The sequence below is a fragment of the Mytilus trossulus genome, chromosome 8 (assembly GCF_036588685.1).
Source record: "Mytilus trossulus isolate FHL-02 chromosome 8, PNRI_Mtr1.1.1.hap1, whole genome shotgun sequence".
Lineage (NCBI taxonomy): Eukaryota > Metazoa > Mollusca > Bivalvia > Mytilida > Mytilidae > Mytilus > Mytilus trossulus.
Window position 1 is genome coordinate 46,511,548 of NC_086380.1, and position 26,608 is coordinate 46,538,155.

The 26,608-nt window shown below is 32.8% G+C and overlaps 1 protein-coding gene across 2 annotated transcripts in view; it reads left to right on the forward strand.

Annotated features, from left to right (window-relative positions):
• Positions 1-6,200: 6,200 nt before the first annotated feature.
• The window catches only part of LOC134681041 (gastrula zinc finger protein xFG20-1-like), a 30,067-nt gene continuing 9,659 nt past the window's right edge, over positions 6,201-26,608 (forward strand). The window contains exons 1-3 of one of the 2 annotated variants that reach the window (XM_063540425.1): positions 6,201-6,327; positions 7,951-8,022; positions 23,062-23,513. In XM_063540425.1, coding sequence (XP_063396495.1) covers positions 23,114-23,513 — 400 coding nt within the window. In that variant the 5' untranslated portion in view covers positions 6,201-6,327; positions 7,951-8,022; positions 23,062-23,113. The remainder of the gene's footprint in view (positions 6,328-7,950; positions 8,023-23,061; positions 23,514-26,608) is intronic. The other variant, XM_063540423.1, reaches the window with a different exon arrangement.

The window sequence follows — 26,608 nt, forward strand, 5'->3', positions numbered from 1 at the left end:
GCAATATAATTAATATTTTCTGGCAGATTACAATACACATGGTCAACTAAAGTAGATGAAGTTTTAGTTACTCTGGTAGGTTCTGTAACCATTTGACTCATGTTGAAAATATTTTTGATGTGTGACCACTTAGCATGTTTTTTACTTGACATTATATCAATATTAAAATCTCCCATAATAATAGTTTCCTTTTCTTCAGTGTCAACTTTTATCATCATGGTTTCAAACTTAGAAACCCAGTCAGCATTACTGTTAGGTGGTCTATATACATAACCTAGTAAAATAGGCTTTTGATGAATATTAATAACTTCTATCCACATTGACTCAATTTCTTGAATTTCCAAATCGTCCCTTCTAAGCGTATTTATTTGTTTTGAAGTATAAAGTAAAAGCCCACCCCCAGTTTTATCAATTCTGTCTTTTCTATGTAAATTGTACCCTAGAATATTGATCTCTTTATTTTTGACACTCTTTAACAAAAATGTTTCACTCAAACATAAAACATGCGTGTTTGATTTTGATTCCGAAATTAAGTATAATTTGTATTTCGGCAAATTTTGGTAAAACATGGTTTATATTTAAGTGACAAATGTTAAGGGATTTGTGTGGGAATATAAAAGGATTGATCTGGAAATACTTGGAGCATTCTGATTTTTGCTCAAGAAGAAAAATAGCAATACACACATATACAATGAGAATAACTATAGAATGATATAAAATACAATCGTGTGCTTGACTTGAGCAGAATTCAAAAGTTTCTTCTAATTCCAGACGTTTGGACGAAATGAATGTGGATGTTGATAATCTTGATTGGTTGTCTCTAATGGCGCATATCTCCTCCCTATTATCCTCTCCGAATAAAAATTTTGTTCAAATTGTGAATTTGAATCGTACAATCTAAGCATTGTGTTAACACAAGAAATAATGTTATGGCTTAGAACTTTAGCACCGTCTACGTTGGTATGTACATGGTCCTGAAAAAGCAATTGATTAGGACGATTGCCGTACAAAAAGTCTAACGTGTTATCCAGTATTTTCACTTGATTATCTTCAACTGTTAGTAACTGCTGGTTGACTTCAGAAATAATATGGTTTGACTTGTAATCTGTAGGCCTTGGTAGAATTGATGAAATAATTATTTGCGTTTCCGGTAAGCTCTGTTTTACCGTGTGATTAAGATTTTTATAATCCTTTATCATAGTACGAACAGTATCTCTATCAGACACATTGTTGGTTCCAACATGCACAGCTATGACATCAACAGAGTCGAGTTTGCCATCAGATATATATTCTATAAGGCAATTCTCAATATCCCTTATTCTTCCTCCACGGATAGTCTTTACTTTTGTTGTTATGCTATTTGTTGTCATTTTTCTGGCCGACATTCGTTTTAGTGTAGAACTTCCTATTAGAAATAAGTTTTTCTTTTTTTTCTTTTTCTCAAATAATGGATATTTGGGACGTTCCAATTCTGTCACATGATACTGAACGTTTGGTATTTGTTCACACCTTTGTCTCAAAAACGGTTCTGGTGTGTTTGGAGTAGTTGATTTGCTTGTTCTATACTGTAATCCACTTTTTACTGCATTACTGTATGTTCCAGGTGTCATTTTTTTGTGGTTAAATTATTTTTTTTCCTTTTGCTGTTTGGGGTACTGGTATGTATTTGGGCAACTTTTTCTTGCATAGCGATATTTTCGTTAGATGCATTTAATGATTTAACTTCTTGGAATACTGAGTTAAGTTTATCCCATAAACTCTTAGATTTGTCAACGAACGTTTTGTTATTAGAGTTAATGTCCGCTTTTATGATCTGGGTTTGTTCTAACACTTCTTCAACAGAGGCTGATGTTGAACTAGTTTGCACTTTTACTGTGTTTGCCAAGGAAACAAATGTATCATTGATATCTTGAAATTGTTTATTTGAAGTGTCAATGTTACAGTTTATAGTGTCGTTTAAATTTGAGACATCTTCAGATGTAGATAGAAGTAAACCTTCAATTCTTCTTAATGCGGAAATAACACCAAATGATGGCGAGCTGGTCTTATTGCTTATTTTCTTTGCTTTTTGAATTATAGTACTCCGGCGTGGGGTAACTAGTTTCATCGGAATTGTTTCATCATCATTATCACTACATTCACTTTCATCAATTGTATGAATTGTGATTCGTTGTTGACTTTGCATTATGTTAGTGGATGATGTTTTAATATTTATTTTATTTCTACGTTTGAAATTAATGAGTAAAAGAGAAAATCTTAATGTTACCAAGGCAAAACTATAGGACCAGTTTCATCCTATATATAAAAAAGAAGATGTGGTATGATTGCCAATGAGACAACTGTCCACAAGAGAACGGAAATGAAACCACTGATAAAATATGTTATTTATTAAACGCATCAAATAATAATTTATAAATATAAAAACTAAATAGAAATTTGTGTTTAACCCATTTTGTTATCACAAATTGCGGAACTGTTAACTAAAAAAATTTACTTATCCAAAAAAAATAAAAAAATAATGTGAGCAAATATCTTATCATTATTTTGTCCACTTTTGACCAGTTCAAACTTCGATTAGTGAAGTGTACACATTTGCAAATAAATATTATAATTACTCTAAAGAATCTCCACCCTTTTTTAATTGGATACAATCGCTTTTTAAATCTTTTTAATATTTTGTAATACTTCAAAAACATGAATTTGTATGAGTTAATTCTGTTTTTTTACTGTTAAACTTACTAAATTTGAAGATCTATCAAATAAATGTATAGTTCTACATGTAATATTAGAAATAGTATTAAGAAACGACTTTAAATAAAAAATAAATAACCAAATATGCATAAATTCCAGAGTTGTACTTATTGCCTAAAATTATGTTCGGCAATAGGATGAATAATCATCATTAGATTTCAGAAAATAAGCTTAATGCCTGAAAATTTCAGACAATAACTTAATCCCTAGGCGTTAGCTAATTTCACTTAATAATATTGCCGCTAACACGCTAATATATAGATCATGAATATCATTGAAAACCTAGTAAATATTTTCCGGGCGCTTATTTAATGCATGAAATGCATGAAACAAAAATCTAACCAGGGGAGGACACTTGCCTTTATACAGAAAAATATCATTTTCTGCATAAAAAATGCATGTCCAAAAAAATCTAATGTTGCGTCCAAGAAAGCCTTGTGTCTAATTTGCTTTATTGGCTACATTTGAAATGTGGGTGGTCCATCTTCTGATATCGGTTACCCCAAGTATGAATTATGTTGGAGTAAAATTTAATGTGTCCATCGAAATGATCGAAGGTATAAAATTTCTGACTTAATTGTTCTTTATGCTCAGGATGTACATGTAACATTTCTTTGCGTTAAAGTTCATATCCAAGTCTATGACCCCTTCCAGGCTAACCAGATTTTGTTGCAATGAAGGATCAAATCCTTGTAATTAGAGTGTGAATTAAAGCTATTAAAGTTTCAAAGTACAGCTTAACCAATCAAATCAACGTTCCATATAACATTTCTATGGCATGATGCATGCATTTGCGAACATCTGAATCTGAATGAGTACGTTGCAGGGCCAGTTTATTGCATCAAAGGGTGCGAAACTGTATCGGGCGCGAACGGATCTGCTACCCATTTAGTCCATAAGGTACGAAACGGTGTATGCAATTTGTTTATAAGGTTCGAAATTATAGCGGTACGAAATATTTATGGTACGAAAAATCTTTTGATGATTCATATATATATAGGACTCAAATCTATGGTGGGTTCCAAATCTATGGCAGATTCCTAATCTATGGTGAATGTGACGTCATGCCATCCCAAATCTATGGCAAGTTTTGTAATTCCCTAATCTATGGCGGATTTATGTTGTTTCCAAATCTATGGCAAGTTTTGTGCAAATGGAAAACAATTCAGTTCATTGTTTACCAATGACTTGTCATGAGCAAGTGGAAAAATACGACAACGGCCGGTGAACGGGAGCATGTCTATAAATGTTTGTGAAATAAACATTCCATAATGGTCAACCAAAAAAAAATCATAAATGATAAAAGCATATGCCTTAATACAGACTTCAATATTAAAATGAGGACTTTTTGTGCTCTGTAAAAAATAAACATTCTTTAATCTGTGCATGGTACCTGTTTAACGAATTCATTAAACAAACTAATAAAACAAAGTCAGAATAATAACAAACCAGGATCCTGGGCCGCTATGTATACAAAATAAAATAAAAAAAAGTAACGGCCAAGAAAAATAAACAGTTTGAATTTTCAAATAATATTTATTTCAGCGATATCGTTAATACATCTTTTTTTTATTTGCCGACGATTTAAATCAAATTTGTATCCGGTAATTTTATATATCATAGAAACTTTGCCAGCCGTAGACAGTAAACTACTAGATATAGGAAGATGTGGTATGAGTGCCAATGAGACAACTGTCCATCCAAGTTACAATTTATAAGTAAACCAGTATAGGTCAAGGTACGGCCTTCAACACTGAGCCTTTGCTCACACTGAACAGTAAACTATAAAGGGCTCTAAAAATTCTTTTTCTAAAATATGCGTTACTTAAAATAGCGGCGCCATAATTCATCGCGGGACTCGGCCAGTACAGCGCATTTGGTCCATCTTCGGGATAATATGTCACATCTTCCTTTAAACCACCCGAAAATTGTTGCCAGGGAAATATCTTTATCTTGAATGGTGTTCAAATCTATGGGTTCCGCCATCGTTATCTGCGGCGAAGATGTAATATGGCGGTATATTCAATTGTGGCGTTATACGGTACCCTTTCCAAAAGATCTGCCATAGAATTGGAGTAAACAAAAATCTGCCATAGATTTGAGTTGTTTGGCGTTTGTAACGTCACTATGCCATAGATTAGGAATCTGCCACAGATTTGGAACCCAATGAGACAACTGTCCATCCAAGTTACAATTTATAAGTAAACCAGTATAGGTCAATGTACGGCCTTCAACACTGAGCCTTTGCTCACACTGAACAGTAAACTATAAAGGGCTCTAAAAATTCTTTTTCTTAAATATGCGTTACTTAAAATAGCGGCGCCATAATTAATCGCGGGACTCGGTCAGTACAGCGCATTTGTTCCATCTTCGGGATAATATGTCACATCTTCCTTTAAACCACCCGAAAATTGTTGCCAGGGAAATATCTTTATCTTGAATGGTGTTCAAATCTATGCCGGTTCCGCCATCGTTATCTGCGGCGAAGATGTAATATGGCGGTATATTCAATTGTGACGTTATACGGTACCCTTTTCACAAGATCTGCCATAGATTTGGAGTAAACAAAAATCTGCCATAGATTTGAGTTGTTTGGCGTTTGTAACGTCACATTTGCCATAGATTAGGAATCTGCCACAGATTTGGAACCCGCCATAGATTTGAGTCCTACATATATATGTAATATATATATAGAATATAATAGAAAATAATAGCATATACATGTAGTACCTATATAACATGTATAACCCGCAATCATTTTAATATAGATGTATAATAACTTATGAAACTGGGAGTTTTCCGCAGTATCTATTTCCTTGGAGGCCACCCGGCATACACGAACAGCGATACTCTAAAAGACCAGTACAGGTACTCCTTCTTCCCAAGAGCAACCAGGGAATGGAACACACTACCGGAAAAGACCACAACAGCAGCTACACTGGAAGAGTTCAGTAAAGGCCAGGCTATAAAACCATCCTGCCAGAGACATTGACAGGAGATAGGTCACCTCTAGTCCAAATAATTATGAAATCTTGAAAGGCTATTATATATTTTTTTTTCTTTGACGCCTTACATCACAGGAAGGCATCAAATCAAAAATTTAAAATAGCCTTCCAAGACGTCATATTTTTTTGGACTAGGTCACCTCGAACTCCTTAGCCTCAGATCCCAAATTACGGTAGAGGCCTAAATAGTTGGTTTTGATAAATTGAGGAGGAAAGGCCTCATGATTTTACGAGCAAGAGTCATTATACACTCAAGAAGAGTCCGGCTCTGTATTGAAAGAGGAAAAGAAGAAGAATCATTGCCTGAAATTGACACAAGTGGAAATTGATGCTTGTTGAAGTTTATATATGTTCACGATTTCTTTTCTTTTTTCAGGGATAAATATAGAACGGAAATGCCGAAACTAACCAATCAGAACTTTCGATACAAATCCGAGTTTTGACATAAATTAGAATGATGTATTGTCCCATTATTGATTTCTTCCAACAGCAATAACCTGATGTTTTTCCTTTTGGCAAAAGTTATGGATAGAAAATGCATTCGTATATTTAAAGATTATAGATTTATGGGGTGAGTGTCAATAAACGCAACAGAAAAGTAGAACGCTGAAATTTTGGTATTGTCTACGGATATTGATATCATAACAACGTAGTTATGGCTAGTTGTTGCAATTTTCACAATTTATATAGTAAATTGGATCTTATAGTATTTAGAAATTGCGACTGATTTGGAGACAGTGATGTACAGTTGTGTCTGTAACATGTGACATACGTTAGACCTGAGACATATATATATCCAAAAAAGTATCATTTGTATGTCTCTACCACTACCAGTACCAGTCTACTTAAGTTAGAGGTGGTCTCATTGTGGGGTTCTGATCCCGATCCCATTTATTGTTATGTCATATTCCTGTATCCCGCTTATACTTTGTACAAAACCAGTTCCTATTTTTTTGATATTATAAAAAAGAAGATGTGGTATGATTGCCAATGAGACAACTATCCACAAAAGACCAAATTGACACAAACATTAACAACTATAGGTCACCATACATGATACAGCCGTCAACAAAGAGCAAAGCCCATACCGCATAGTCAGCTATAAAAGGCCCCGATAAGACTATGTAAAACAATTCAAACGAGAAAACTAACGGCCTTATTAATGTAAAAAAAATTGAACGAAAACAAATATGTAACACATAAACAAGCGACAACCACTGAATTACAGGCTCCTGATTTGGGACAGGCACATACATACATAATGTGGCGGGGTTAAACATGTACAGTACAACATAAGAATATTAAGAACTAGCTATAAAAATCAGTTGAAAAAGACTTAACTCATCAGATAGACAAAAAATACAAGTGGACGTGGCCGAGTACTTACATGTATAAATCCCGACACAAAAAGACACAATGAACAGATCTGAGAGTACTCACAGTTATCCGACAGCTAATTCAAAGCCACTAACAACTAATAAAGTTCCTGTGTCCTGCTAGACTTCAATTCCAGTGTTCATGGCACAATAACTTGACTTTCACATGTTATGCTTACAAAAAAATCAGCAATCCCTCATCACACTTAAACCCCAATGAGACCCACCTACATGTAAGACTGAGAAATATTTTGTGTTTACAAAATGTATTGACTGAACAAAAGACTCACACTATTGTATTCAGAGTTAAATAAGGGTAAACATGTTAACTTATAAGGTTTACTTTCATGTATTTCATAATTATGATCCAAATTCAAAGCTTTGACTATTGGCCTTGGCTCTTTTAAGTTTTACATAATTCAGGTCTCACTAATAAGCTACAAGAAGAGTCTGCATGGTCAAGAAGACAATACATGTACATGTATATATGCGAAAGCAAATTTACAGATCTAACATTGTTGGGTTGATGTTTAGACGAGTTGTATATATATATATATATATATACGAGTCTAAATTGAAACTACATTCAAACCTATGATTGCGTTGGATAAAAACCGCAATTTTTATACGTGTGCAAGTAAAACATATATATATATAGCGAAAAGAAATTAAAAAAAAAACTTTTGAAAACTACTTATAGTCATTCCAAATAAATATATTAAATAAAATATGCATCAATTTTTTTTTACATTTAAAGGCACTTGATAAGACGTTACTGTTAATATAATAAAGTGATTTAAAAAAAATTATATTGATAGATGAAGAAAAAAACGTTTGTTAAGAAGAAATGAATTGTCCTGTTTTTATTGAATATAAAGAGCAAGATAAAGGTAGTGTATGTAATGTTTTCAATAAAAATCAGAGTATGAATAATTTCTGATTAATAAATAAAAGGTAAACCTAGATCTATGCGTTTCGTATTCTAGCAATTGCACACAACACATACTTTTGCGAGAATAAGTCTGAATGGCTGACAACTAAAACTGTAAACTTTATAAAAAACATAAAAGTTTACTTTGTACACACGTCAGACTATACAATTACAAGCGCCACAATCATTGTACATGTAAATAGTGAAAACTCCACATTATCTTTAATTATCATTAATCTTCAATCAAACTTTGAACTAGAGTCTAGAGCCGTGGTGTAGTGCATCAGACTACTAACACAAATAACACAAAGGTTTCTGGATCTCCAGTCATGCTTCAGTGATTCCCTATATAATCAACCACATTTTAAATCAGTGTTCTCCCCAGGCCCTTAAAGGACCACGGGCCCGCGATGTATAATTTACTACCGCGGTGGTATCGTTCTTGCCGCGATGTATAATTTTTCTCCGTGGTGCTAAGTTTTCGGTAAAAAAATCGTATTAAAATCGGTAAAGTTTCGGATGACTTCAACTTTCAGTCAGGTGTAAAATTTTACATGAAAATTGACCAGTTCTAACCAGTTTAATCCAGTGTTGACAAGTAAATTGTTTACACCACGTGATCGATTTACCTGTTGAGGTTAACCTTGATGATTGGATTAATTGATGTACATGATTTTTTGTGTTTTAATTATAATTAAGAGATCATAATTTTAATAACAGACTTGTGAGGGACAAGCAAGCATTTGTTATTGAACTCTATTACGTCAGTCTTTAGTAAACAAAAATTGCCTGTTTAAAATTAATTGTGGAGTTATTTCCCCTGATTTTGCTTATTACAAATAATTGCTCCTCACATATAATTTCTCATTGAAAATAAAAATAAAGTACAAATTGAATTCAAAATTATATTAAAATGTAATATTCAGGATGAAAACTTTCTTACAACATACCAACAAAAATGTTTTGCAAATTATTTTTTAGAATCATACCTTTATTGATTAACAGACATATTATAATGAGTGGGTAGTTTTTTCATGATGGGTATTAATGGACTGTATGTGTGACTAGTTCATAACAGCCAATATTACACAGGATTTAAGCTATGCATTAATTAACCTAATGAAGAGATATTATTTAAAAGCAATCTTCATGACTGTAATAATGTGTTAACTATTAAAAAAAAATGTTTTGTTTATTACAATCAGGTCTCAAACTATGGAGAATATTTTTAATTTACTGAAGGTTCTGTATCAAAATTTAATCTTGTTCATAGCTATATGTATGGTGAAATCTAACATAGGGAATATGTAGTGTAACGTAGACGCAACGCGACACAAAATATTGTAAAATTCGTTTTTTTTGTCACGCGTCACCCTGGTGCTATCCAAAAATCCTGGGGAGAACACTGTCATTTTTCCCACAAAAGGGGGGGGGGGGGGCTCCCCTGGATCTGCCTATGCTATGCTATGGTGGAAATATATATTGTAATGGGGTCCAAAATTTTTCATATACATCAACATTATTATTTTTCTTTGCAATATAATATTCATTCATATGACTGATATTGTTTTATTCTATTTTTAATAATTTTTTGCTACTATAAATAAAAGATTCATGAATAAGCTTTCTGAATAGAAACCAAGGAATATCTGCTTTTTACTGATGGCAAAATCCATGCTATACAATCTGATTTGTTGTAATAATGATGACCAAAATTGATATGTTATTGGACAATCATAGAAAAAATGTATAATAGTTTCGCCATCAAGTTTACAAAAAGTACATGAATTAGAATCTTTTTTCTTTATCATGTTTATCTTGTACAAAAAAGAGTTTGTAGGAATTGTTTGGTGCAGTATTTTGTATTGAAAGCTTTTTAAGTAGATATCTTTGCAAGACTTTCTTAGTAGCATAAAACATTTTTGCCAATTCTCAATTTCTGAGTCTATCAACTGCTCCCATTTCTGAAATTTTTCAAGCAGAGGTTGAAATATATGATCGATAAGACTCTTAGACACAAATTTTGGTTTCTTATTATTAATAATCTGAGTACAAAAAGCATCAGAGATGTTGACATTTTCAATCTGTTGAGAATCACAATATTCTTTTATGTGATCTTTAATAAATTTTGGAATATTGGAGATTAAACTGTAATATTTCAGAAAATTATTTGTAAGAATCTTATATCTAATCTTTTCAAATGTAAAGAAGTCTTTGTTTTGACCATTTACAAGGTCTTTTATATACTGTACACCAAAGTCCTTCCATTGCATATAAATAGTGTAATCTGAAAGTGGCACAACATTTTAAATATCTAGCGATAATAAAATCAATGGTACCAATTTTGTTGCACCAGATGCGCATTTCGACAATACATGTCTCTTCAGTGATGCTCGTGGCCAAAATATTTGAAATCCAAAGCATATATAAAAGATGAAGAGCTATAATCCAAAAGGTCCAAAAAGTATATCATTTGTACAAGCCTTAGTATAAGGCTTTGCAGTATGTAAGCAAAATAAAACATCTTTCCAAAAGGAATTCTTATTAAACATAGCCATGAATTTCTAGCAGTTTTCTTTTTGAAAAGAAAAGACTCTGTCACCACCAAATTTGGTTAATTCAGACAATAATAGATTCTTTTCTGTTATGAGCCAAATCAATTTGCTGTTTTGCTGTTATTGGGACCCCCTTGCCCCCCTCTTTTAGATAACCGATTTTGAAGATTGAGACGTGTAGATACCCTTTGAACAAGTTTAGTATTTAATATGTTTCCATTTCTTAGCTTCATAATTATTTTTTGTTAGTGAATTATATAATAAAGGAGCAAAGACTGGCGTCCAGAATATGAACCATCATACAATAATTTAAGTTATGTAAAATTGATAAATATGTAAGCTAAAAATGTCAAACGCTATCAGTATTAATTACCCGAAACAGATAGGGTATATCAGGGTAGTAGGACTGATGGCTGACTAAATAGAAGAATGGGGCTGAATATTGAAATACTACTTTTTGATAATTATTCCTAAAGTAATGATCTAGAGCAGTTCGCTCGGACACACACTCCATAATCTAGTATATTATAAGAGCATAAACCTGAAGCACGGGGAGGCACTCTACTGCCTCCACACGGCACTAAAGACAAACTCTATAAAAAATAAAATTGAGAATGGAAATGGGGAATGTGTCAAAGAGACAACAACCCGACCGTAGAAAAAAAAACAACGGCAGAAGGTCACCAACAGGTCTCCAATGTAGCGAGAAATTTCCGCACCCCTAAACAAATATATACTAGTTCAGTGATAATGAACGCCATACTAATTTCCAAATTGTACACAAGAAACCAAAATAAAAATAATACAAGACTTACAAAGGCCAGAGGCTCCTGACTTGGGACAGGCGCAAAAATGCGACGGGGTTAAACATGTTTGTGAGATCTCAACCCTCCCCCTATACCTCTAGCCAATGTAGAAAAGCAAACTCATATCAATTCGCACATTAAAATTCAGTTCAAGAGAAGTCCGAGTCTGATGTCAGAAGATGTAACCAAAGAAAATAAACAAGATGACAATAATACATAAATAAATACAGACTACTAGCAGTTAACTGACATGCAAGCTCCAGACTTCAATTAAACTGACTGAAAGATTATGATTTCATCATACATGTCATATGAACATCAGGCACAATCCTTCCCGTTAGGGGTTTAGTATCATACCATCATAACATATATGAGAAGAACATTACCCGTGTCATGCCAACAACTGGTTTTTGAATAAATGTGTTTAGTTCCGACGCAAAGACCCTATAAGTGAATCAATATTAACGCCATAATGTTAAACTCACACAGGAACAAAGTGATCTGTGTGAGGGTAACTTGACATTTCATGAATGTTCTTTGGCACTGAAACATATGAAAAATGGTAAGAGTCCTGATTCCGATGGATTAACAGTTGATTTTTATAAAAAAAATTGGAGAGATCTCGGTCCATTTGTATATCGATCTTTATATTTTGGGTATGAGCATAGAAATTTTTCTAGTTTTCAATATCAGAGTGTCATTACTTGCCTTCCAAAAGATGGAAAAGATAGGAGATATATAAGTAATTTGGCGCCCCATCAGTTTACTGAATACTGGCTTTAAAATAGCTTCAGCAGCTATAGGTAACAGACTAAAACCATTATTGCCATTTATTATAAGTGACACTCAGAATGGGTCAGTTTAATTGAAGTCTGGAGCTGGCGTGTCAGTTAACCGCTAGTAGTCTGTTGATATTTATGTATTATTGTCATCATGTTTATTTTCTTTGGTTACATCTTCTGACATCAGACTCGGACTTCTCTTGAACTGAATTTTAATGTGTGTATTGATATGAGTTTGCTTTTCTACATTGGCTAGAGGTATAGGGGGAGGGTTGAGATCTCACAAACATGTTTAACCCCGCCGCATTTTTGCGCCTGTCCCAAGTCAGGAGCCTCTGGCCTTTGTAAGTCTTGTATTATTTTTATTTTGGTTTCTTGTGTACAATTTGGAAATCAGTATGGCGAACTAGTATATATTTGTTTAGGGGCCAGCCTCCGGGTGCGGAAATTTCTCGCTACATTGAAGACCTGTTGGTGACCTTCTGCTGTTGTTTTTTTCAGTAGAGTGCCTCCCCGTGCTTCAGGTTTATGCTCTTATACTAGTAATATACTAGATTATGGAGTGTGTGTCCGAGCGAGAAATGCTCTAGTTCATTACTTTAGGAATTATTATCAAAAAGTAGTATTTCAATATTCAGCCCCATTCTACTATTTAGTCAGCCATCAGTCCTACCCTGATATACCCTATCTGTTTCGGGTAACTAATACTGATAGCGTTTGACATTTTTAGCTAACAGATTTATCAATTTTACATAACTTAAATTATTGTATGCTGGTTCATATTCTGGACGCCAGTCTTTGCTCCCTTATTATATAATTCACTAACAAAAAATAATTATGAAGCTAAGAAATGGAAACATACTAAACTTGTTCAAAGGGTATCTACACGTCTCAATCTTCAAAATCGGTTATCTAAAAAGATCCTAAAAGGCTACCATCGCTAACATTTTTAACAATGAAAATCGTGGTAACCCTTCTATCGATAAGTGTCATGCAAAAAAATGACTTACATGTTCCCGTCTTTCCACCAACAATACGGTAAGGTCCACGTTTAATGGTCGCACATTTTCTTTGAATTTTGAAACTGATATAACTTGAAAAACGAACAGTATTATTAATTTACTCACATGAAACAAACTGGGATGTGGTATTCAGTACGTAGGTGAAACTGGACGATATTTATCTAAACGCACTCAAGAACATCTACTAGTATATCGTTTTAAAAGACAAAATAAATTCAAAAGTATCATTTATCAACACCTTAAGAAGCACAGCCATCCTTTTAAATATTTAGCAGTTCAACCTTTAGAAGTAGTAAATAAGCAGCCTGGTGAATCTCATTCAAAGTTTGTACGATCACGGAAAATAATTGAATTAAATTGGATTAAAAAATTACAGACAGTCTACCCTCTCGGTTTTAATGATAATATCATGGGAATTGGTAATATATCTAGAACCGATTTCGTTAACATTTTGGATATAGTTTCTAAAACTGTTTGTAAAAACAATTCTCACGGTCGCAGAACAAATCGCAATCAAAGAAAATTTCGGACCAATCATACCAATATTTCGGACCTAATTTCTATTTCAAAAAACAACGGCAGACATTATCTGTTAACAAAACTCTGTTCATTACAGGTGAATAAGTTAAATAAAATTTTGGAGGAATGCAACACAATTTCATATAGCAGTCCAATGAAATTGTTCAAATTATTATGGCATATTGTTGTTCTAAACTATATTACAAAATTGATCGCCCTGAAGATCATAAAAAACATTTTATTAAAATAAAGTATGTCAATAAAGGTTTTGATTTTGTAAATATTGCCGGTATATTTAAAGATCATTCTGTTAAAGAACAAATTCCTGGATATTTTGACAATACTGAGCTTCCTCTTATTTGTTATATTTACAAGAAATCTACCCGGAAATTTGTGTGTAATTATAACCAATTGTGTAAAGATGTTAATATTAGTGAAAATACACCTACTTCATGTAATTGTAGTAATTCCGCATACATTTATGGACCCATTTCCCACGTTATAACAGGAGATCTTAACATCGTTCAAGACCGCGAGTTAAAATTATTCCTCAGTAAAAAGTAAAAACACAAAAATACTGAACTCCGAGGAAAATACAAGAAGGAAAATAAAAAATCAAAAGGCACAATCAAAATTCCAAACACATCAAATGAATGGATAACAACTGTCATAGTCCTGACTTGGTACAGGCATTTTCTAATGTAGAAAATGGTGGATTGAACCTGGTTTAATAGCTAGCTAAACCTCTCACTTGTATGACAGTCGCATCAAATTCCATTACATTGTCAACGATGTATGAACAAAACAAACATACTCAAAGAGTAAAAATGTCAAAAATAGGGGTACATCAGTCAATATTGTGTTATCATCTTAATATCACTATAAAAACAACAAATGTTACGAAGAAGCACAAAAAGGCATGTACATCAAATTTAACATACTCATTTTGCTTTTCTTAGACTACTTAATTTATCTATATAAAAAAGACCTAAATATCGTCCCCCGTCGATTATTAATTGGAATGAGTGTCGTTATATCATCCACGACTCACTCCATACTTCCTGTATGAAATGGATAAAACGGGAAAAAGCTGACAAAAAAATCTTTGGACCCTTTTTTTAATTCAGTAATGAAGTCCAGATAGTTGATATACGTATTCAACATTTTAAAGAACATTTTACTATTAACAATAACCATAATAAACCTATTTCTCGTATCAAACATAAACTAAAAGAACTAGTCAAGGAATTTGTTTTTGTCCCGGCCGATAAAGCTGCTAATAATATCATTATTGTTTGACGTAAATTTTACATTGAGGTTCTGAAAAAAGAAATCACCAATTCACCAACATTCCAACTGACTCCATTTTCAGAAAACGACATCTGTAACAATAATAAACTTTTAGCTATCGCTTTACAAGCAGGGCCAAATACAATGAAAGTCCCAACTATGTATTGGCTTCCGAAGCTACACAAAACACCTTACAAATATAGATTTATTTCGTCTTCAAGCCATTGTTCCACTACTAAATTGTCTATTCTTCTTACCAGCACACTTGGTACAATTAAAAACCTGATAATAAATTATTCAAATAAGGCCTTCGAAAATAGTGGAATAAATTACTTTTGGGGTGTCAAGAACTCGATGAAAGTACTTGATAAATTGCATGCTTATATTTGGTGATTTTGAATTTTCTACCCTGTATACCACATTGCCTCACATTCTCATTAAGAAAAAATTCACACACCTAATTGAATGGGCATTTAAAAAGTCAGAATGTGAATATATATGTTCAAACTCTTTTAGGTCATTTTTAGTAGCAACAAACAAAAAAACTATGTCAATTGGACATGCTTTGATACTATATATGCCCTTGAATTTTTACTAGATTACATTTTTGTTCGCTTTTGGGATTCCGTATATCGTCGTCAGGTTATCGGAATTCCAATGGGGACTAACTGTGCACCACTTATTGCGGACCTGTTTTTGTATTGCTATGAGTTACAATTTATGACAAAAATAAGCAAAGACCCATCGAAACAACATCTGATACACACATTTAATAATACTTTTAGATATTTGGATGATATTTTTGCTCTCAATAATGACGACTTCAGTATGTATATTGAAGAAATGTATCCTGTTGAACTTACTTTAAATAAAGCTAATACTAACAATGACCACTGTCCTTTCCTCGATCTTGATATCACTAACGGAAAGCTGAATACTAAAATTTATGATAAAAGAGATGATTTTTCATTTCCTATCGTTAATTATCCATTTTTAGATGGTGACTTTCCTTGTCTCCATCTTACGGTGTTTATATATCTCAACTTGTATGATTCGCTCATGTATGTAACAATGTTTTAGATTTTAACGGGAGAAGTTTATGTATTACTGAAAAATTATTACATTAGGGTTTTCGATATCACAAACTAGTCAAAACATTTACTAAATTTTATAATCGGTATAAGGACATCATTCGTAAATATAGCTCAACATGCAGACTTCTTATACATTCAGGTATTCCACATCCAATGTTTTATGGAAATATTCTTCATAAAGCACAAAGGTATTTTTGGTCAGTATTCACAGCAGAAAGTAACAAAACCTTTTAATAGACTTATTAAGAAGGGATATAGTTACGATACTGTTGTCAGGTCATTAAAGATTGCATGTTTTGGCGTTAATATTGATTCACTCATAGGGTCTTTGCGTCAGAACTTAACACATTTATTCAAAAACCAGTTGTTGGCATGACACGGGTTATGTTTTTCTCATATATGTTATGATGGTATGATACTAAACCCCGAACGGGAAGGATTGTGCCTGATGCTCATATGATGAAATCATAATCTTTCAGTCAGTTTAATTGAAGTCTGGAGCTGGCATGTCAGTTAACTGCTAGTAGTCTGTTGATATTTATGTATTATTGTCATTTTGTTTATTTTCTTTGGTAACATCTTCTGTCTTCAGACTCGGACTTCTCTTGAACTGAATTTTAATGTGCGTATTGATATGAGTTTGTTTTTCTACATTGGCTAGAGGTATAGGGGGAGGGTTGAGATCTCACAAACATGTTTAACCCCGCCTCATTATTGCGCCTGTCCCAAGTAAGGAGCCACTGGCCTTTGTTAGTCTTGTATTATTTTTATTTTGGTTTCTTGTGTACAATTTGGAAATTAGTATGGCGTTCATTATCACTGAACTAGTATATATTTGTTTAGGGGCCAGCTGAAGGACGCCTCCGGGTGTGGAAATTTCTCGCTACATTGAAGACCTGTTGGTGACCCTCTACTGTTGTTTTTTTTTTCTACGGTCGGGTTGTCTCTTTGACACATTCCCCATTTCCATTCTCAATGTTATAAAAAAAGTTGTCTTTCCTGTCAGATCTTCTGCTTGAACACTGAGTTTTATAAAATTTCTGTTGTTCAAAAAGAATGCTTGACTGTTCAGAAATATGTTTACCTTGGTCATCAATCAATTCAGCCATTGTCTTTTTAATCAAATTACTCTTCTCTAATTTGCAAAAGTATTTGGAGCATTTTTCTCCATTTTCATGTCAGTTTGCTCTTGATCTGAGGAGTAAACCTTCAATCTTTTGTTCCCTTTTATTTTCTAGTTCTAGTTTCTTCCCATATAAAGCAGCTTGAACATTAACATTTGGTGACATATTCATAAAATTTTCTAATTGTTCAATCTCTTTTTCAAGCTAAGCTGAGGTTCTATATCCTCTCTTTTTTTTCAATACTATAAGAAATAGACAAAGTCCTGATCTTCATCTTCAGGATTTCAAAAAATAATTGATCATTACATGTAAGTTTAACATCGAGACAATTTTGAATGTCACCTGAAAGATAATACTCAGGAATAGTATCTTTTATACATGTCTTAATTTTCTCAACATACTCAACATCTCTTACAAGTTGTGAATTAAATTTCCAATACCCCTTTCCCCGCTTAGCAAGACTGGCAGGAAAAGTAAAGACAATGGCAGAATGATCTCTTATAACCGGGTATAATCTTCGTGTTTTTTATAAGAGAATATATGTCCTCATTGACTAAGAAATAGTCTAGTCGACTTTGTTTAATAGGAGATGGTTGACGCCAAGTAAATTTTCTGTCCGTAGGTTGACATGTTCGCCAAGGATCTAATAATTCTAATTTTTCAATAATTTCTTCAATCTTTTCACGAGATTTGGGATTTCTTTTATGTAAAATGTTATATGTATTTAGATTGCAGTCCTGGACAACATTCCAATCACCACATAATAATACTAGTAGTAGCATACAATGCTATTTTATATAATATATCATCAAACAATAATGCCAGGTTCATCCGTTTTATATCCATATAGACAAACTAAAGTCAATCTCTGCTCAAATAAAGTGATATCAATAACAATATAACGACCATTCTGGAGTATGTTCGATAAGGTCCTAAAAATGCCCCCTTTTTAGTGTAAATTTCAAATTAGGATTTATTGATCAATATCACGATAAATTATAGCTAATACTAGATAGGAAATAAGCCATTTTGTTGAAAATTTTACGTTTCTGCGTTTCATTATGACGTCACAAGTTGTACTCATATTGATTTTTCACGAAAGAATCAATGAAAATGGGTAAATTTCCAAAGATTATTTGACAGGAAACATAGAGCGCATACATCAACAACAAAGATCTTTTAAAATAATGTTTGTGAAGACATTTAACATGTCTTATTTAAATATTAAGCTTGTCGACGCCTGCGCTCTATGTTTCCTGGTCCTTTATTTGGTTGAAATCCAGCTGATTTTGTCAAATTTCACCAAAATCCCTTATCTTGACCTTTTTGAGATGTAAAAATCAACGTGTTAGAATTAAACTTTAACAAAAACAGCTCTGTTTAACCTTCTCACATGTCTTTAAGGCAACTTCAAACAATTATTGTCTTGTAACCATGAACTTTATAATTGGGGCCGAATATGGCACTTACCGAACTTACTCCTTTAGTGTCATGTATAGTAAAATCTAAACCCTTTTTAAACATGATACTAACTCCAGCGCTTCTATTGTTATGATGACAAAAAATGCAAGTATTGCCCCATTCTTCTTCCCATATTTTTACTGCTATGTGTTTCTTGAAAACATATAATTGAAGCATGTTTGCCCTTTGCCCAATCAAAGACATGCAATCTTTTCTTTTATTAGAAAATAAAACCCTTACATTCATAGATAGTATAGTAATATTATTATTTATTCCCATAGGTTATGTATATATATAGAGCCCAGGTGGTCGTGTGGTCTAGCGGGACGGCTGCAGTGCAGGCGATTTGGTGTCACGATATCACAGAAGCATGGGTTCGAATCCCGGCGAGGGAAGAACCAAAAATTTGCGAAAGCAAATTTACAGATCTAACATTGTTGGGTTGACGTTTAGACGAGTTGTATATATATATATATTGACACCGAATGTTTGTGAATCCGGATATGGTGTACTAAAGAAATATTGACACCGAATGTTTGTGGCACAACATCCTGTCCACAAGTTAACAATTTATTTTTTCTGTGACGTATTAAATTTATAATAAGATCCATTTTGTTTCAACCTGTGATCAATTTTATTTGGCAATCGCCAATGGCAGTCAGCAGGGTTAAAGAACATCAGTTGTTCGACCTGTTAGTCAAATGCGTTTTGTTTAAATATACTTTTTCACTCTTTTGGTCTTTTGGAAAATGTTGTTTGTGCTGTTTTTAGACCCTTCTACAACGAAATTTGTTTGACATGCACACGTATAAAAATTGCGGTTTTTATCCAACGCAGTCATAGGTTTGAACGTAGTTTTCAATTTAGACTCGTTTATATATATAGAACATAAACCGGAGAGCAAATAAGTTAATTGTAAAACAGTAATAAAGTGCATATTGTAATCACATACACACAACACACATACAATAAAATGACACTGGTGATAATGTACAAATCACATCAGATTGGTTTCACAGTATTGGCGTAAATTATGAACGGTATTTAAAAATTAATAAAAAAAAACACAACAAAAAAAATGTATCAACATAGACTGGAGGATTATCTTACTCAAAGTTAGAAAGAAAAAAAATTCGTAGTCTAATAGTGATTTAAAGCAAAGAATGAATTGATTGCTTCTTTATTTATTAATTTATTGAAGTCACAGAGGTGTAGCCTGGTAAAAGTAACTTGAATGGAAGGGTGAAACACCTGTTTGTTATCTTGAAAAAATATATTAAATTATCTCCCTTATCATAAAAACTTTCAACTTTGCTCATATACAATGGAATGGAAATGTAACATAAACAGATGAGACCAACATTTTTACAATTTAAAAAAGAGTCTCCCTTCTTAAGATCAGTATTTCAAAACAACTCACGAAGCTGTTTTCTTTCTAATTTTCTCTTCTATATTGTCAATCAAGTCAAACTTTATTCTTTGGTTACAAGTTTTACTGAATTACTGTTCTGGAGCTTCCCATTATATCATTTTTCAATCCTTTTTTGCTCCTCATGATCTTAATTTTCTCCTCATGATCTTAATTTTCGTATCTGTGTTTCTTACTTTGGCAATGATTGGTCATATTGCCCTTTCTTTTCCAGGAATGCAATGTATGGCAATTAAATCAGTAGGCTCCAAAATAATCTTCAATTCTTTTTTGATAAGGTTGATAAATTCAGCATGTAGATGTTCATTGTTTTTTTCTGGATAGTTCACAATGCGAATGTTGTGCTTCCTTGAATATTGCTCATTGTAATTTGCAGATTTCAAAGCATCCACACTTCTTAAATTACAATCCTCCACTTTTTCATTCAACTCCTGTATCTTAATTTCTTTCTCCCTTTGTTTCTCCTTCAGAAGGTTTAGAGAATCAACATTGTCTTGCAACTGTCCTGTTTTTTTTCTCTCTTAACTTACTATTGAATTCTGCAGTGATATAATCTTTTAGTGTATTCAATAATTGACTAACAATACTTGTAACAAGTTCTTTTTAGTCGCTTTGTTTGACTAACGACTCTAAATCAGAGTTGATCACTGTGTCCTGAAGGGATTTTTTTTTATATATTTTAGGTCTGAGTGAATGCTCATAATGTCAATGTTGTCAATATACTTTCCTCAGACACATCTGAATGGGTTCGCTTGTCTCGCTTTGGTGGTTTTACTTCTGATCTTTGTTGCCTCCAGGTTTTTTTGGCAGCTAACAATGATTGTATAGTCTTAACACCTGCCTGGGTTTTGCCTAGAGACATACTGTGAAAGTAATGGATAACAATGGATACTAATAAAATTAAATCCAATTTTGCACACTAAAAAGTTTTTATCCTCATTATCTTTTTCAAATGAAAACATTTTTCACAATTAAGTCCTGAAACAAGATTGTCCATCAAAAACTGAACATGCACATATATTTTCTGTTTATGTTAACACTCTAAAAACACATCAAAATGCCAAAATACTGCAGAGCTAAATTAGCGCACAACTACTCTAGTGGCCATATCTCTTGCACGTAAAAGACATCATTGCAGATTTCGAAAAAAGAGTAGGCTAATGCTGCTACAAGACAGCACTTGCATCTGCAAAGTGGAAAGGGATAAATATAAGTTGCAAAACTGGTTTCACAAACCACTATAAATAAATATGTTTAAACTAACATGAAACTATGCATAAACATGATAAATATCGTTTAACATGTTTAATGGCGGCAATGCACACAATAAAATGATGTAAACTATTTACGTTTTAATAATGTTTGATTCCAATGATTTCAGTTCATAGTATTTCATAAATTATGTCTGTATTTTTTTTTGGACAATGATGCACGAATAGTGCATAATGCATGCATTGAGTTTATCAAATATATTAGACAAACAGTGCGAAAAAACTATAACACGAATACATGTATATAATTGTTCTAAAGCATGCAATAGTCTTTTGTCGCTAAATATTCTTCTTGTTGGTAAATTCTTCTTCTTGTTGCTTCTTGTTTCTAATTTGTGAGACCGCCTGATATCTAATGCAGAAGACAGAGAAAAGTTAAACATAAGTTTTTGAGTTCAATAGTTATATATTTGTTAGTGGCAATAAATGAAATTAGGCATTAAATATTACTACGGTGTACTAGGCAATAAACTAAGCCCTAGGCAGTGAGTCTTTTGCCTAAATAATGTTAGGCATTATTCTTAAATCATAGGATTTAATCTTAATGCCGAAATTGAAATGTGAGTAAATTAAAAGATATGTATTCAAGTTAAAAATATATTTGGTATATAATAACATGATAAGAATTGAAGTTTCAAATGTGAACTTCTTAAAATACAGTCATTAGTTCTGCCTACTTCAGTTTGAACTTTGATATAACCAAAGATTTTAATTCATGCCACCCTGCAGTTTATGGGATGCATACAATTGGGAAAACATCAATTTGATAGAAAGTCACCTTTGTCAGTATGTTCATTTATGATGCATATTTTGAAAAACTTTGAATAAATGTGTTTCACTACTTCTCAGTTCCCTAAACATGCTAAATGCTTTTCTTCATGTTAAAATTTTTAAAAAGAGAGAGAAATAGATTGATGTTGCAAAATATTAATGGTGCTGGCAATTTATTTTTAGAAATAACGGTTAATAAATGCTGATCCGATGAAGGCATTATATTTTTAGATGTTAATTTTAGCCATAATTATGATGTCATTTTCTATTTTAATACTTTTATGATGTATTTAAATGGGCTTTTATATGTTTATGGTAGCAAAGTTCCTTTAGAAATTTGACATTGTATGACAAGGATCCATGTCTCAAAGGAAGGCTGGGTTTGAGTTTGGATGTTATTGGCCCAAACATGCAGGAATTAAGGGCAAAAAAAGGAGCCAAAAACAAGCATTTGTAAGTTTCCAGACAATAAATTATGTTTAAGTGTATTGATCTCTCTAAAATTGTGCAAGATTCCTTACTACAAAGGAAAGACTGGGATTGAGTTTGAATGTTAATACTCCAAGGGGAGACCATTCCAAAAAGGAGGGTTCCCAACTTCTCAACCAAGAATAAAGGGGGTCCAACCATGTGTTCCCATTCAATTGCATTGATCGTCCAATAAAGGGGGATTCCAACCCTGGACACCCCCAAACTGAATAGTATTGCACAACAACACAGTATTGCTCAATATATCCAAGTATAGCCCAAACGCAAGAAATCTCCAATTGCACGGAAATTATATTTAAGTTACTTAAAATATTAGTGTCACTAATGTTATATGTTTTTGTTCTTGCAACATTAAAAGGTGCACAATTTTTTTTTTGTCTTCCAGAAACATCAATATTTGGTTATTGCTGTGCATGATTGAGTTCTGAAGCGCTATAATGGAAAAGCAAACAGAAAATCTGCTGATTGAAATTAAAACTGAGCCGTCAGATAACTATAATGAGAACAAAAATGAAAACTGTCACAACAGCAGTCATGGCAATAATGATAATTGTCAACCTGAAGGAACACCACTGACTGTACGTGTCCCCAACATAAAAACAGGAACAAAACTAGAGGATGCAGTAGAAAGCAGTCCATTCAGATTAAGTGGTAGAGCTTCATTTTTGTATCAGAAATCAAGAGGAGATCTGAATTATATAGATATATGTGGGAAAGTAAAAGAAACACAAAAGTCATCAAATGAAATAGAAAGTCCAAAGTATATAGAGAATACTGGAAAAGTTAAAATGATATCGTCAGAACAGAAAGAAATTTTTATAGATCATGTTGAAAAAGGTATTTAAAATTAAGGTTTACATAAATACATGGTCATTGTACTCGGTTTTTGTATCAGTATGTTTATCTATCTATCAAACTGTTTTCAACTGGTTTTTATACGACCTCAAAAACATGTGTGGTCCTATATTGTTATCATCTGTCATTGTTATCATCTGCGTCGACCGAAGACATTTGGTCAAAGAACAATAACTTTTAGTAATTTAGTATAAGTAAATAGAAATCTATGAAATTTAAACGGAACGTTTATAACCACAGCAGGAAGGTTCAGATTAATTTTGGGGGTTTATGGTCCAGGGCTACAAACAAAAAAATTGAGCCAGCGCACATTTTATGCCTTACCCAGATTTTGATCCCTTAAGACCTAAAAACAAAAGGCAGTTATGGTAATCTCTTGGCCATACCAATGATTGATAATAAAATAATATGCATGGTCCTAACGATTTAGGAATTAGGGCCCAAATAAGCATTTTTTTTTAATCTCTCTGATATTATACCACAAGTTTCCATACCACAAAGGAATAGTAATAATTTACTTTAGGGGTTATGGCTCAAACTGTTTAGGAATTAGGGGCAAAAAGGGGGAAAACAAGGGTTTCCTTGTTAATGGACAATTTAAAAGCAGTGTAAGGGGGTAATTCAAACAAATTAGAGAACAATGTTGTGTATGGTTGGATTGCCTCCCTAACACTGCTTTTAAATTATGTATCAAGAAATGTTGTATTGTCTTCACTTTAGAAGTGATTAGCTGTTGATTAATTAACTATTAAAGGAACATTAATTTAGCCATGACTCGTATGTGATGTCATTTTCTATTTTTAGACTTTTATGATATACAAAATGTATTTAAATTGGTAATTATGGTTGCAAATTCCTTTGCAAATTTGAATTGAGATAATGACCGTTTTTTGAGGGAAAGAATTTCTTTTTTAGCTCACCTGGCCCAAAGGGCCAAGTGAGCTTTTCCCATCACTTTGCGTCCAGCGTCGTCCGTCGTCGTTCGGCGTCGTTAACTTTTACAAAAATCTTCTCTGAAACACTGGGCAAAATTAAACCAAACTTGGCCACAATCATCATTTGGGTATCTAGTTTAAAAATTGTGTCCGGTGACCCGGTCAACCAACCAAGATGGCCGCCATCGCTAAAAATAGAAAATAGGGGTTAAATGCAGTTTTTGGCTTATAACTCAAAAACCAAAGCATTTAGAGCAAAACTGACAAGGGGTTAAATTGATAATCAGGTCAAGATCTATCTGCCCTGAAAATTTCAGATCAATCAAACAATCTGTTTTTGGGTTGCTGCCTCTGAATTGGTAATTTGAAGGAAATTTTGCTGTTTTTGGTTATTATCATGAATAATATTATAGAAAGAGATAAATAGTAAACAGCGACAATGTTCAGCAAAATAAGATTTACAAATATGTCAACATGACCGAAATGGTCAGTTGACCCCTTTAGGAGTTATTGACCTTTACAGTAAATTTTTTACATTTTTCATAAATTTTTGTAGATTTTTAGAAAATAATTTCCGCTGTAATTACTAAGCCAAGTTCATTATAGATAGAGATAATTGTAGCAACAAGAATGTTCAGTAAAGTAAGATCTACAAACACGTCACCATCACCAAAACACAATTGTGTTATGAATTTATCTGTGTCCATTGTTTAATATGCACATAGACCAAGGTGAACGACACAGGCTTTTGAGAGCCTCTAGTTTTAAAAGGGGGGGATTATTTTTTTTTAATTTCCTTAGGGGTGGGGGAGGGGTGTGTCAATACACAACAGCATAGTGTGTATTGCAGAAAAGCAAAAAATTGAATACAAATGCAAATCATATAACCAATTCTCAGTTCTCTGAAACCTATTATGTGTCAAATATTTAGCTGCAATCCAAATTCAGACCTGTATCAAGTGCGAATATTTTTTGGCCCAACTGTTTAGGGTTGGACCTCTTCGGTCAGCATGGCATTTCATTAGGTTTTGTTCCTTTAAAGTATGATGTGCTGTTAAACCATTGTCGATGGTTTGGCCGGTAGGGGAGGGTCGGTATTCACAAAAATGTCTAACCCAGTCACTTACTCTCAGACAGGGGTATTACTTATATACATGCAAGTTATTTTTAAAGGGCTGTAAATTTATTTTTGGGTTCATATAATGGTATGATGTCACTCAGGGATGGGTCGATTACTTTAAAATTTTAAAATACAATTCATTTGCAAATAAAATGTAATGAATTACATTACAATTACACCTTATTTCAAATGTTATCGATTATATTAGATTACTTTTACTTACTTTGGATTACTTATGATCATGATGATTACATTGTATATTGCAATATCAAAGAATTTCTTATAACTTTTAATTCTCATAAAAAAGCTATTTTTTTATTCTTTTTTAAGCCTTAATTCATTCATCTTATTCAAAAACAAAATAGACAAGTACAGTGTAACATGTTTAATTTGACAACACAGCTATAGACAAGAGTCCTTTCTCTATGTAAAACATATAATTTTGTTTTTTTCTACAAATTTTAACCAACTGCCCATTTAACAAAAAAACTTAACAAATAATAAAAAATTAAATAAGTATAGTTTTATTGTATGTTTGGACATAATTGACACATCCATAAACGTTTTTACAGGTGTTAATCCCTACTTTCATTTTTTTCACAAACAATAGAAAAAGGACGGACTTTGGCCTCAAATTTCAGGTTCATCTGACAAAAGATTTTGACCACTTTTTCAACACTTAAGTGTCTATTTCATTTGATTCAATTAGTTTATGTGAAAGATTGTAACTGATTTAGTCATTAAAAACGATCTGATTCAAGCTCAAATATGAAAAATCTATCAAACATGCTAAAAAATGTCACTGCTTAGATGGTTTTTGTCAAAAACGAAAGTGGCTGCATCCGTGTTCATTCTCACATTGTATAAATGTTATGTATTATCATCAAATACAACTTACATTTCAATAGTTAGGATGACCAAAAATGCGTCCCCTTTCAATTTACACGAAAGCAATCTAAAATTTAACTAAAATGCTAGAATTGTGAAGATTTAAGTATTTCAACATGACTTAAGGTTGCTGG